Raw genomic sequence first — 13766 nt, 5'->3', positions numbered from 1 at the left:
TTATTTTGGCATCTACATTCTACAATCTGTGGGGGGAATTCAATTAATCACAGCGATGTGCCATTCCGGAAAGGCACGACTACGTTCACCGGTGTTGCAAATTTTCCAAGGCACCCCACAGAAGTGTACAAGGAAACTTGCAACGTCTGAACTACCGCAAGCGGCTGATGTGTGTGCGACCGGGCATTGCGGCATGGAATGGAATTCCCTCCTGTATGTTCCTACTTTGAAGTTATTATCTTGATATACAGCCCCCTTTTTTAAAAGGTGCCTCCTGCCAGTCACCAAAGAAAAAATAGACCTTGGGTTGGGGCGTGGGATATAAGGGACAGGGAGGCTGGGGCATGCTGGGAAGAAGAAAGTAACTCTTTGGTGCCTGCCTCGCTCCCTATCCAGCCTATACCCAGTGTAATTAATTCTGTGTCCCCTAATGGCTGAAAAAGAAATATGGTATCTGTGTATGTAAAAGCACACCGTTCATAACATCTCTACTTCATTATTATAAATAATATACTTTTATTACCTGCTAAAATGTAATACAGTTACAGACACAAATCACGGTTTCAGGAGGTTCACATTAAGATAGTATAGATATGTTAGAAATAAATCACTGCAAACCACTACACAGTTATTATGTGGCTTACCCCACCATCCAGCACCATTAGAAATCTAGCTTAAGTGACCTCAGTGTAACACTGGACGGAAGCCTCACGTTACAGCCCGCAATGTGCTGGGATTCTGCCGCTCGACAGATACAAATCAATGCTTATATTGTTGCATTATTCCATCTAAAGAGGGGGTAAAAGATTCTACTGCAAACAATGTAACATTTCACATCGCTGGGTACGCTGGATCCCTTCTGCTTCCTGCACCCTTCATTCTGATAAAACTCTTTACAAGTGTAACCCGTTACAGCACACAAGCTGCAATGTGCTGAAAGAGCTGTAATAGGAAACTAATTCCCACCTGTGAAGACTTTACCTTGCTGATTAAAGTCCATTGACGGCTGCTTGCAATCCTGAGCTCGGTGGCCACTGACCCCACAATTATAACATGAAATGTTCCCACTCTTTTTGTGAGCTGTGCCATTAATGGTTCCCATGATCCCCTGAGGCTGGTACACCCCCGCCGTGCCGGTCATAAAGTTCTGCATCGGAGGCAAAGAGAAGCTAGGCTGTCCCGAGAGCATGGCGTCTGGGTTCAGGCTGCTATTGTACGGTGTGTGGACCACAGGAAACGTGGCGCTGTTGTTGTATTGCTGGGTATTGATGTACCCGTTATTGCACATTGCGCTAAAGGGCATGAGGGAAAATGGGAACATTGAGGGTGCGGAGAATTGATGCTGAAAATAGTTGCCGTAATTGACAGCCACGCCACCTGACCCACAGCTACCACTGCAGCCGCATGAGCTACAAACCGTACACCCTGTCTGCTGCTGCTGGTGGTGGTGGTGTATATGGTGATGGCTAGGAGTCTGGTTGGAAATTTGAATATTCACGGTTGGCGTGTTACCACCGCAGCTGTAAAAACTGCCGTCAGAGGTGGGGGAGATAGTAGGGCTTGAACTGGGCACCGGGCAACTCGCGCCATTTGCCACATTGGTATAGGATGTAGAGGCGTGGTTACTGGAAGAAGCATTGCTGTTCGTACAGAAGTTGCCTGGCAGTTGGGTTACAGGCATACCACTCATAGCAGAAAAGGCAACTTTGGTATTAGCTGTATAATGAACATTCCTGGGGTTTATTATTGCCGGGGAGACACTAGTACACGCCAGCTGTCCGACCACAGAAGAATCCGATGAGGACACAATAAGTTTTACAGGTGTGGGAGTCACGGGGAAGACCGGAGTGGATGCCATGGTGGCGGGAGTGCTGTTCTCCACCATAAGCGCTGGTTGCTTTATTGTCCTCTCCCCAGTTACGGAGTTTCCTACTTTGGCTCTAACACCAAAGCTAACAGTCTGTTGCATGGAGCCGCTATCAGGCATTATAGAGATTACAGGACCAGACTGTAGCGAACTTGATGAGGCCTTGACATCCAAAAGCACATTGCCAAAACTTTTTTCTATTTTAATGCCACCTCTGGGTCCAGACGAAGCTTTACTCCGCTCTTCCGAAGAGAGATGTGCGTGTGTGGAGGACTGTAGCAGCTTTATCTCGCCACTGGTTCTGTCCAATTTGTGCAACGTGTTCACCATGTGGATTGGAGACATGTGAGAGGGTCCCCCGGCTAGGATGTGAAAGGGCAGTGGGTGGTGGCCTGATGGGCCAGATCCGCTGTCATTTTGAACAGGTAAAACCTGAGCGGTTGGGCGAACCGAACTTGACGTGAAGTGATTCACCAACAAGACAGACTTATCTCTCTCTGAGCAATCCATGTGTCTTCCGAGACCTAGAATAAAAAAAGAAAGAAATAAAAATAGGATTTTTATTACCTACCAGTAAATTCTTTTTTCGTAGTCAGTAGAGGATACTGGGGATTTATTTAGTACCATGGGGTATAGACGGGTCCACTAGGAGCCATGGGCACTTAAGCATTTGATAGTGTGGGCTGGCTCCTCCCTCTATGCCCCTCCTACCAGACTCAGTCTAGGAAACTGTGCCCGAGGAGATAGACATACTTTGAGAGAAGGATAGATAAGGATAGTGGTGAGATTCCAAACCTGCACACACAAACAAGAGGAAAGCCAAGCTAACCAAACCTGGAACAGGAACAGCAACAGCTGGGCCAAACCGCAATACTTAACCAAGTAACAGTGCAGGACGAACGAAGCACCGGGGCGGGCTCCCAGTATCCTCTACGGACTACGAGAAAAGGATTTACCAGTAGGTAATTAAAATCCTTTTTTCTCTTACTTTCTAGAGGATACAGGGGATCCATTTAGTACCATGGGGAAGTACTAAAGCTCCCAACCCGGGTGGGAGAGTGCTGAGCTTCCTGCAGAATTGATTGACCAAACTGAAGGTCCTCAGAGGCCAAGATATCGAACTTACAGAAGTTTGCAAACGTGTTCGAACCTGACCAAGTAGCTGCTCGGCAGAGCTGTAAGGCCGAGACACCGCGGGCAGCCGCCCAAGATGAACCCACTGATCTAGTCGAGTGGGCCTGTACAGATTTTGGAATCGGCAATCCTGCCGTGGAATAAGCATGCTGGATAGTGAGCCTGATCGTGCAATTGACTGTTTTGAAGCAGGTCACCCAATCTTATTGGGATCATAAATAACAAACAGCGAGTCCGATTTCTTGTGACGAGCTGTTCTCTTCACATACACCTTCAAAGCCCTCACAACATCCAAAGACTTTGAAGTAACAGAGGTGTCGGTAACAACCGGAACCACAATTGGTTGGCTGATGTGAAGCGCAGATACCACCTTAGGAAGAAATTGCTGACGAGTTCTGAGTTCAGCTCTATCCTCATGGAAGATTAAATAGGGGCTCTTGTGAGACAACACCCCCAGCTAGAAAACACGTCTTGCTGAAGCCAAGGCCAACAGTGTGACGATTTTCCACGTAAGATATTTTACGTCTACCTCCTGTAACGGTTCAAACCAGTCCGATTGGAGGAACTTCAGCACCAAATTGAGGTCCCAAGGTGCTGTGGGAGGCACAAAGGGAGGCTGGATGTACAGAACCTCTTTCAAGAACGTCTGGACCTCAGGAAGAGACACCAATTATTTCTGAAAGAAAATGGTCAAGCCCGAAATCTGGACTTTTATGGAGCCCAGATACCCAGAAGTACCCGACTGCAGAAAAAGCAGGAAACGTCCCAGATGAAATTCCACCGCAGAATATTTTCTGCTCTCACACCAAGAGACGTATTTCTTCTAAATAAGGTGGTAATGTTTAGACGTTACCCCCTTCCTTGCTTGGATCATAGTCAGGATGACCCTGTCAGGGATGCCTCTCCCGGCTAGAATCAGCTGCTCAATTTCCATGCAGTCAAACGTAGCCGTGTTAAGTCTTGATAGACGAACGTCCCCTGTTGCAGGAGATCCTTGTGAAGAGGTAGAGGCCACAGATCTTCCAGGAGCATCTCCAGAAGGTCCGCGTACCAGGCGCTTCTTGGCCAGTCCGGAGCAATGCGAATGGCTTGAACTTTTTCCCTTTTTATTCTTTTCAGAATTCTTGGGATCAGCGGAAGTGGAGGGAACACGTACACCATCTGATAGACCCATGGAGTCGTCAGAGCGTCCACTGCCACTGCCTGTGGGTCTCTCGACCTGGAACAATACCGCTTGAGCTTCTTGTTGAGACGAGAGGCTATCATGTCGATTTGTGGACATCCCCATCGACGTGTCAAGCACCTGAACACCTCCGGATGAAGGCCCCACTCTCCTGCGTGCAGCTCGTGTCTTGCTGAGGAAGTCTGTTTCCCAGTTATCTACTCCTGGAATGAAGACCGCCGACAACGCCACAGCATGTTTTTCTGCCCAGAGGAGAATTCTTGATACCTCTGATATTGCTGCTCTGCTTTTCGTTCTGCCCTGTCGGTTTATGTACGTTACTGCCATCACATTGTCCAACTGAACCTGAATGGCCCAATCTTGAAGATGATATGAGGCCTGCAGAAGGGCATTGTATATAGCCCTGAGTTCCAGAATGTTGATTGGAAGGACGAATTCCTGACTTGACCATCTTCCTTAAAACTGCACCCCCTGGGTGACTGCTCCCCAACCTCTGAGGCTTGCGTCCGTGGTTAGCAGAATCCAATTCTGAATTCCGAACCGTCGGCCCTCGATTAGGTGAGAAGTCTGTAGCCACCACAGAAGGGAGATACTGGCCTTTGGCGACAGATGGATCCTCTGGTGCATGTGAAGATGCGACCTGGACCATTTGTCCAACAGATCCAGCTGGAAGGGCCTCGCATGAAACCTTCAGTACTGAAGCGCCTCGTAAGAGGCCACCATTTTCCCCAGAAGGCGAATGCATAGATGCACCGATATCCGGGTTGGCTTCAGGACATCCTGAACCATCGACTGGATTACCAATGCCTTTTCCAACGGAAGAAAAACTTTCTGTGACTCTGTCCAGTATCATTCCCAGAAATGGGAGCCTCCGAGTTGACTCTAAGTGAGATTTCGGGAGATTTAGAATCCACCCGTGATCCAGGAGTAGTTTGGTTGTGAGACCAATGCTGTCCAACAACCTTTCCCTGGACGGTGCCTTTATTAGAAGATCGTCCAGGTACGGAATTATGTTCACTCCCTGCTTGCGAAGGAGAAACATCATCTCTGCCATCACCTTGGTGAACACCCTTGGTGCCGTGGAGAGACCAAATGGCAGGGCCTAGAACTGGTAGTGACAGTCCTGTAGTGCAAAGCGTAGATAAGCCTGGTGAGGCGGCCAGATCAGAATGTGAAGGTACACATCCTTGATATCCAGAGACACTAGGAATTCCCCCTTCTCCAGACCTGAGATCACCGCTCTCAGAGACTACATCTTGAATTTGAACACTCGCAAGTACGGGTTCAACGATTTTAAATCAGACTTACCGAACCGTCCGGTTTCGGTACCAATGACCTGCGTTTGTACCAGTTTTTGAATGGCATCTGGTAAGGTTATACTTGCCTCTTGTGAAACTGGTAAGCCTGATTTGAAGAATCTGTGAGGTGGGAGCTCCTGAAACTCCAGTCTGTAGCCCTGGGAAATAAGATCTATAACCCAGGGAACCTGGCATGATGTTGTCCAGATGTGACTGAAATTTTTAAGTCGGGCTCCCACCTGGCAGTCTTCCAGGCCTCGCGGCCCACTACAATGCAGAAGGCTTTGAGGAAGCAGAACTGGAGCTCTGTTCCTGAGAACCGGCAGTTGCTGGTTTGCGTGCCTTTAAACTTGGCAGTCCAAAAGGACTGTAGGGTAGGTCCTGAGTAGGTCTTCCTGGTTGGGGGAGCTAAAGGAGGAAGATATGTGGACTTACCCGCAGTAGCTTTGGAGATCCATTTGTCCAGTTCGTCTCCAAATAAGGCCTCTCCTGTGAAGGGTAGGCCTTCCACGCCTTTCCTGGAGTCCGCGTCCGCAGTCCACCGGCGTAACCATAAGCCTCTGCATGCTGACACTGCCATAGCAGTGGTGCGTGCATTAAGCAAACCTACTTCTTTTATGGCTTCCACCATAAAAGTTCGCAGAGTCCTGAATATGTTGCAGGAGTAACATAATCTCCTCCCCTAGATAAGGAATCCAACCCCTCAATAAGGTTACCCGACCATTTAGAAATGGCTTTAGTAATCCACGCACATGCTATAGTGGGTCTCTGAGCCACCCCAGCAGCTGTGTACAAGGATGCGAGTGTAGTCTCAATCTTACGATTAGCTGTGTCTTTCAGGGAGGCTGTACCAGGGACGGGTAACACGATCTTCCGTGACAACCTGGACACAGATGCATCCACTATAGGTGAACTTTCCCATTTTTTCCTATCCTCAGGAGGAAAAGGAAAAGATGAGAGTAACCTTTTAGGGATTTGAAATTTCTTATTAGGATTAACCCACGGTTCTTCAAACAGGGTATTCAATTCCTTTGACACAAAAGTTACTGAGGACTTCTTTTTTTACATTAAAATAAGATTCATCACAATGCTCTGTCAACATATCAGGAATTTGTAGCACATCTCTTATAGCCTCTATAAGAGCCTCTATTCCCTGTGACAGAGCAGCGTTCCCCCCCCCTTCTGAATCCACCTCCCCATCCTCCATGTCTGACCCCTCAGGGTCAGACTGCAGGATATGGGCCAGAGTTAATTTTTGTGGACAAATGGCAAGGGACCGAGACGCTTGTTTGGGGACTGAGTCTCAGAGGGTCATTCCGACCTGATCACAGGCTGCCTTTTTTCGCATCGCAGCGATCAGGTTACTACTGCGCATGCACCGTAATGTGCAGGCATGTCATACGGCTACAAAGCGGTTCGTTGCTGGGCGATGGATTGTACGAAGAATCCATTCGCACAGCCGATCGCAAAGAGATTGACAGGAAGAAGGCATTTATGGGTGTCAACTGACCATTTTCTGGGAGTGTTTGGAAAAATGCAGGCGTTTCCAAGCGTTTTCAGGGCGGGTGTGTCTGACCTGACGTCAATTCCAGGACCGGACAGGCTGGAGTGATCGCAAGGGCTGAGCAAGTTTCTGAGTAGCTCAGAAACTGCACAAACTATTTTTGCACCACTCGGATGCACACGCGATCGCACCCTTGCACAGCAAATATACACTCCCCAGTGGGCGGCGACTATGCGTTCGCACGGCTGCAAAAAGTCGCTAGCGAGCGATCAACTCGGAATGACCCTCTCTGTTCATAATCTCATCCACAGACTGTCTTCAGTATTGCGTCTCTTTCTTATTCCAAGACAATTTATTAGAAATATTGGAAATCATTCCTTTGATGGAATCCAGCCACGCTGGTTCAGCCCCGCTAGCTGGAGAAGGTGCACTACACTGAGTACATACAGTAGTAGTGAGCTCCCTGGGGAAGAGGAACACTCCGCCGTACATGAAACACTCTTTGCCTGACATAATGTAAATGTGACAGCACACACACAGGAAAAGGCTAAAAGCACAATTAACCCACAAAGAGCCCTTCCAGGGAGACACAGAGGTATTTGGAGCCAGCACACCGCATCCTTTTTGCGAATGCCAAGCTTAGCCGGGCTGCAGACTAAGTACCCAGATTGGGGACTTAGGGGGTCATCCGAGTTGATCGCTTGCTAGCTAGTTTTAGCAGCCGTGCAAACGCTATGCCCCCACCTACTGGGGAGTGTATTTTAGATTAGCAGAAGTGCGAACGCTTGTGCAGCTGAGCTCTGCAAAAACAGTTTGTGCAGTTTCAGAGTAGCTCTGAACCTACTTAGCGCTTGCTATCACTTCAGCCTATCCGTGTCCAGATTTGACGTCATACACCCGCCCAATGAACGCCCAGCCACGCCTGCATTTTTTTCAGACACGCCTGCGTTTTTGCAAACACTCCCTGAAAACGGTCAGTTAACACCCAGAAATGCCCCCTTCCTGTCAATCTTCTTGCGGCCGTCAGTGCGACGAAAATCTTCGCTAGAACCTGTGCACAGCCACAACGGGCTTTGTACCCGTTCGATGCGCGTCCACATTGCGGCCCATACGCATAAATGCCATTTTTTCACCTGATCGCTGCGCTGCATAAATCGGCAGCGAGCGATCAACTCGGAATGACCCCGTTAGTACACTAATAATCGCTCCCCCCCTGCTATGACTCCCTGGTACCGCTGAGGCAATCTGGAGTCAAACTGGAGGAGCTGTGCGTCCCTGTCAGTCACCGTCTGTGTCCACTGCAGAGGGAAATTGGCGCTGGTGAGCTGCTGGATTCGAATATAGTGAAGCCCCGCCCCTTCATCGGCGTGCAGTCTTCACTCTTTTTTTATACTGGCTGAGATAATTTGTGCTTAAACTGGCGACCGAACCTTGTTTGCCAGGGTTGGTCCGGTGTACAGTGTACTGAGACGCAGCTGTGTACGGTGTCTGGAGACGCATTCCACCCTGGTTAGAAGCCGTGCGTCTCTGTACCCTCAAGCCGCCATAATGGCCGGCGACCCGCTAACCGGGACGCCGGCTTAGTACTCACCACTCTTCATTCTTCTCGCTCTGTTAGGGGTGGCGGCGTGCTGTGTGAATGTACACTCGCCGTGGTGGGGCTTGCGAATAGTTCCCTCAGGAGCTAGTGTCATGTCAGCGGGGAACGGGACCATTAACCCCCCCCCCCCCCCCTAAGTCCCACGATGCAGGCAGGCTGGTGCCAACCAGACCTGCCTGAAAACAACAAACAGAAAAATAAATGCAGAAAACTCTTCAGGAGCCTCCGGGCACATTTTCTAAACAGAGTCTGGTAGGAGGGTCATAGAGGGATGAGCCAGCGCACACTATCAAATTCTTTAAGTGCCCATGGCTACTAGTCTATACCCCATGGTACTAAATGGATCCCCAGTATCCTCTAGGACGCAAGAGAAACATATATTACCTGTCCAAAAACCCCCCCACATACTATAAATGACAACATAATGGCGCTTTCTTACGTCTGTCCATTTCTTCCGCACTATCGGAGCTCTCTTCTCGCATCTGGATTCCCATCGGACTGGAGGGGGAGCTGGAGTACTCGGACATCGAGCTGCCTTCTTGAGGCATCTGAGAAGATCTGGGTTCTACAGCTACACACAGTTCTGGAACAAGCATCAGAGATTTCTTAATAGAACAGCTGGATGATACTGCAGGGGATCATGAGGAACTGATCACCATCGGCACATAAGTCCCACAGAAATCACAGATCTGACCAGTCACAAGTCATGCAGGACTTCTCTCTGACATATAGAATAGGCAAGCACAGTACGTCTCAAACTGACAAACCGGAATGAAACGGCAGGTTATGACGCGGCTACTGTAGCCAAGTGGTAGTTTACGTCACAACAGAGAAGCACAGGGTGTATTTCGTTGGTTGAAGTTTTCCTCAATGTACACGATTAGGGAGACAGTCACACAGGCTTACCTGTAGCGTGGTTGCAGTGTACATTTTGGACAGGACCCACATGACTAGTAGGGGGAACTCTGGCAACGCCGCCACTAGTGAACGTACATGGTGTTGGGTTCAGACACCTTTTCTCAGACTTCTCTCTGCAGAACAGAATATAGAGATCATGATATAAAGACATGCAAAGAATCCAGTCCCTGATTATACTGAAGCAATCTAGATAACGCAGAGATCTGCTATGAAGCGAGGCTCCTGTGCGAGTATATATAAGCAGCTGTTGTGCATAGATACAATGACACCAAACAAAAAGTTGCAGAGAACGTATTGCCTTATAAAGACACAGCAGGCAATGCATTAGCTGGTAACGCTGGCTGATATCCACATCAGTGCAAAAGGACAGGTCTTTTGGTTCACATTCAACTCTCCCCTTTTTACTTTTAGCATCAGAGAGGAGTGCAAATGTGCTAATTATATGAATGGCCCAATATTTTTTGGAAAGATAAATGAATGGAGACTGCCGCTACCATAAATCTAGAGACAGGATTTTGGCACTGAATGACTTATTGGTGGAGAGTCACTTTTGGGGCTGCTGCAGCACAAGTCCCTTGTCAGCACAGATTTGGTAGGACAGGCGTGATCCAGTACAGAGCTTACTCAGTGTGCTGAATGCCCCGATGGGGTTATAGTGAAGCTGTAATCCCTTCTGTAACCTGCCTCACAACATTTGGTAAGTAGCCTGTTCAGAGGAGTAAGTTACCCAAGTCTCTCTGGCCCCCTTCCCACCACCTGTAAGTAGCCATCTTGAATTCCTAGCCAAACAAAATCAGTTCACTGCTTTGTGGGAGTCTCCTCATCCCTGGGGAGGGTTTTAAAATCAATCACCTCAGCTTGACTCTGCAAATGCCAGCGTCTTGCACTGGTCCAGTCCTGGAAGGGATCAGACCCAGAGCTTCCCTCTCAGGAAGAAGTGAAGTGGCTGATGACTCTTTAGGCAGGGCAGTAAGCCAGGCCCCTATGCATTCAGGACAATGAGGAGCGCTGTTACTCCTGACTTACTTTGTTCAGAATGAAGGAGAAAATCTTTTTTCGTTCCAATAAACTTGAAGAATATCCGACAAGTACCAGGTTTCACACAAGCTTCATATACTATGGGCCTGAGTCTGACCCAAGTCCTAAATTTCAGTTCTCATAAAATCTACACCTAGAAACACCTGTGGTGGGAGCCCAACTACTTCTCTTCTGGTATCAAAGGTTCCAACTCATTTGGCCTGGGAGAGAAGAACATCTTCAAGTCCGCAGAATGGTTATCACTACCGATCCTCCAGGAGACAAAACAAAAACACTGGAGGAAGGTCACATTTAAGTGTCAGAAGAACAGAAGGTGGTTGGACTCTACGGTCTTCATTTTTAGCCTAAAATCGGAGCTGAGCAGAACAAGACACGTTTATAATCCTCATGGACATCATAGAAGGTCATCAATGCATTGTCAGATTCACAGTCCAGTCTCTTCATTATCATTTTCAGGCTCTATCTTTTGGTCTACAAAACAGAGACTTTTCCTACCATCGCTAACAATAATATACTGCAAATAGGTGCATATGTAGCAAATAAAACAGGGGATTTTGTCAGTGACAAGGGTATTCACAAAGATTATGGTACCTATGGCCTCTCTTTTCAGATCCAGGGGATGACCTATTAATGCTGTGTCCTCGATTTCACTCCAGGAACAAGTACAAGTGACAGCCCAGACCTTAAGATTCCCTCATGTGTGTATAAAGATCCAGATGTCCAAACTAGTTTCGGACCAGCAAATGATTTTTCTTCAGCTGCTGCTGACACCAGAAGGCATTCTCATTGCAGAGACAAGTATATTAGCTGTCAAACATCAGTTCAATTGTGCATGATACTTTTAGTGAAGATGGCCTCAACAACCGAGGCTGTGCAACTTTCATAGTGCTAATTCAGGGTGTTTCAGATGGAGCTCATAGTGAAAAAGAAGAAGTCAGACTAACAATTTTTCATCCAGTTCATCAGGTTGTCTCCAAGAGTGCCTCAGTCACTCCTTAGATGGGAGCGGTGTTAAATACAATAGTCAGAGCATATGAACCAGATAAAGAGTTAAACAATACAATGTATACAATAACCAACAGGGTGGCACCACAAGATTTCAGGTGTTTAAAGGAACCAGCTGGATAATTAGGAACAAAAGGTTTCCACAATCTCAGGAATAATTCCATAGCCGGCACAAACGGGGCCAGAATCTCAGTGGATCCACAATGCAGAGTTACTGCTAAACGACAAGGAACGTGAGGTTGATGCAGAGCTGGGTGGGAAATGGGTTCAAATGACATATATATCATTAGAAGGGTGTATTTGCAACTGGCCTTGTGGCCTTTAAAAAAACAAAACCCTACAATATCCACGCCAAGTGGCGTAGTGCTCACACTGCATCAGGCCCATGTTGGCCCAACAGGCACTTCACCTAATTAACAGGAAGTGGGGAAACCTGTCCCCGGCAATGTGAGTGGACAATGTGCCAGAACGGTAACAGCCTCCTTAGGGGTGTGCATGGTGCCTCGGCTGTACGGTGTTGTTGGGAAGATACTAGGTCCTTTCCATAAAGTCACAAAGCTTTACAGATTCAATGTTTCTACATCCAAAGAGGCTAGTTTTTGATAAGCACAGAACTTCACAGCGTACCTTCCCGTAGGCGCGGCTACAGGACATCGCCAAGGTTTTAGTGTCCTTCCGCAGAATGAGGGAATAAATGGGAAACATGTACTTACATTAACGAGATTCTTTTATCTCAATCTAGTGGGGGACACTGGTTCAGCTTTGGTACTATCCTTTAAGTGGAGTTTCTGGTTTTGTCTCGCTCCTGCATCCTGTAGGGTTTGGTTAGTATATAATGGATTCCCTCCAGGCCACAGGATACAAAGGGTGAGAAGTGTCAGAATTTACCTGCCTCATCTCCTTCCTGAGCCCTCTATACCTCATGGTTCCATTGCCCACCAATAAATTCAGAGAAATTTTTTTTTTTTTTTAACTTGAGTACTTAAATTCCATTTTGTTATCGGGCTGTATAGTTAACACGGTTCACTCACTTTTTATTCCGTGATCCTTTAAAGAGTTCAAATGAAGCAAACTTACCCTACTGGGGGTTTTCCCTAATCACACCAATTCCTTCCTGGCTTTCTTCCTGCCCACATTTCATGGTGTCTAATTTCCTATAACTTGCACAAATGACCTAATTATAGCTCTGCTCCAGTTGCCAGGCACTACCACTGGCAGGCCTTCCTCCCGTAGCTGCTAAATTACATCCACAAGTGGATCTAAAATAACAGCTAGTCCCCGATCTGCGCCGATTACAGGACATACTAAATCACCACCCCAGGAATGGGCAACAATAGAATTGTATGGGCGAGGAGTTAGTTAAAACATCAGACGACCACACTCACTTCTCCAGTTCCAGCTGAGTCTTCAGCTTCTTCTTCGCTCCCATTGTTAGTGATTCGAATTTATTCAAATCTTCCTCGGTGAGACTCAAAAACTAAAAGGATGAGAAAAGAAAATACTGCTACTACAGAAGATAACAGGTCTATATAACAGACAATCCAGAAAGAGCAAAACGTTATGGAACATTTCCCGAACTGCTTTGTTTGTTTTCACTTTGGAAATTAAGTTTTACGAGCTACCTGACAGCGCCCCTTTACATGAGACCGCAAATGCAAACTAATGATATAACTCTGTATTATGATATGTATTATTACACGTTATTTATATGAACAGGTGGGTTTTTAGCGCCTGTTTGAAGATATGTTATGTAGGTATGAGATCCATTATGGAGAGCACCTACAGGGAAAAGGTGCACAGATGAGTCATTTCACAAGGCTGGAGTATATTCTTCCAGCCTGTAGATGGCGCCAAATTATCTATGGGATGTCATTTATCAGTCTACTAGCACATCCATAATACTCCCACTGAAGAAATAGGTACAGACTTCTATAAGGGAAGAGACGGTGGTGGTGGTGAGGGGGGAGGTGTCTTCCAACCAAATACTTACCACTGCAACTACTAATGATTTAATGTAAGAATAAGAGCAGTGCAATGCAACATCATAATAAGGGGGATATGTACCAAACCTTCCAAAGAATGAAGAAGCTGGCCATAGCACTACATCAGCATCTACCCACCATTTTATAAATGAGACTTTGTGAGCTGATTAATTGTTATCAAGTACATCACATACAAACGTCTGCATACAACTCATGGACAGTAGATATAAAAACAGG

General features: G+C 47.1%; 1 protein-coding gene across 5 annotated transcripts in view; it reads right to left on the bottom strand.

The window, feature by feature from the left end:
- ZCCHC14 (zinc finger CCHC-type containing 14) overlaps positions 1-13766 on the bottom strand; it is a 152428-nt gene that overhangs the window by 7623 nt on the left and 131039 nt on the right. For 4 of the 5 annotated variants that reach the window (XM_063945670.1, XM_063945671.1, XM_063945672.1 and 1 more), the window contains exons 10-13: positions 12933-13024; positions 9493-9617; positions 9026-9169; positions 967-2391 (exon numbers count right to left, since the gene is read on the bottom strand). In XM_063945670.1, the coding sequence (XP_063801740.1) occupies positions 967-2391; positions 9026-9169; positions 9493-9617; positions 12933-13024 (1786 nt within the window). The remainder of the gene's footprint in view (positions 1-966; positions 2392-9025; positions 9170-9492; positions 9618-12932; positions 13025-13766) is intronic. The other variant, XM_063945669.1, reaches the window with a different exon arrangement.

This window comes from Pseudophryne corroboree, chromosome 11 (assembly GCF_028390025.1).
Source record: "Pseudophryne corroboree isolate aPseCor3 chromosome 11, aPseCor3.hap2, whole genome shotgun sequence".
NCBI lineage: Eukaryota > Metazoa > Chordata > Amphibia > Anura > Myobatrachidae > Pseudophryne > Pseudophryne corroboree.
Note: the sequence above shows the minus strand (reverse complement) of the source record. Positions and strands in the feature narration are given on the sequence as shown.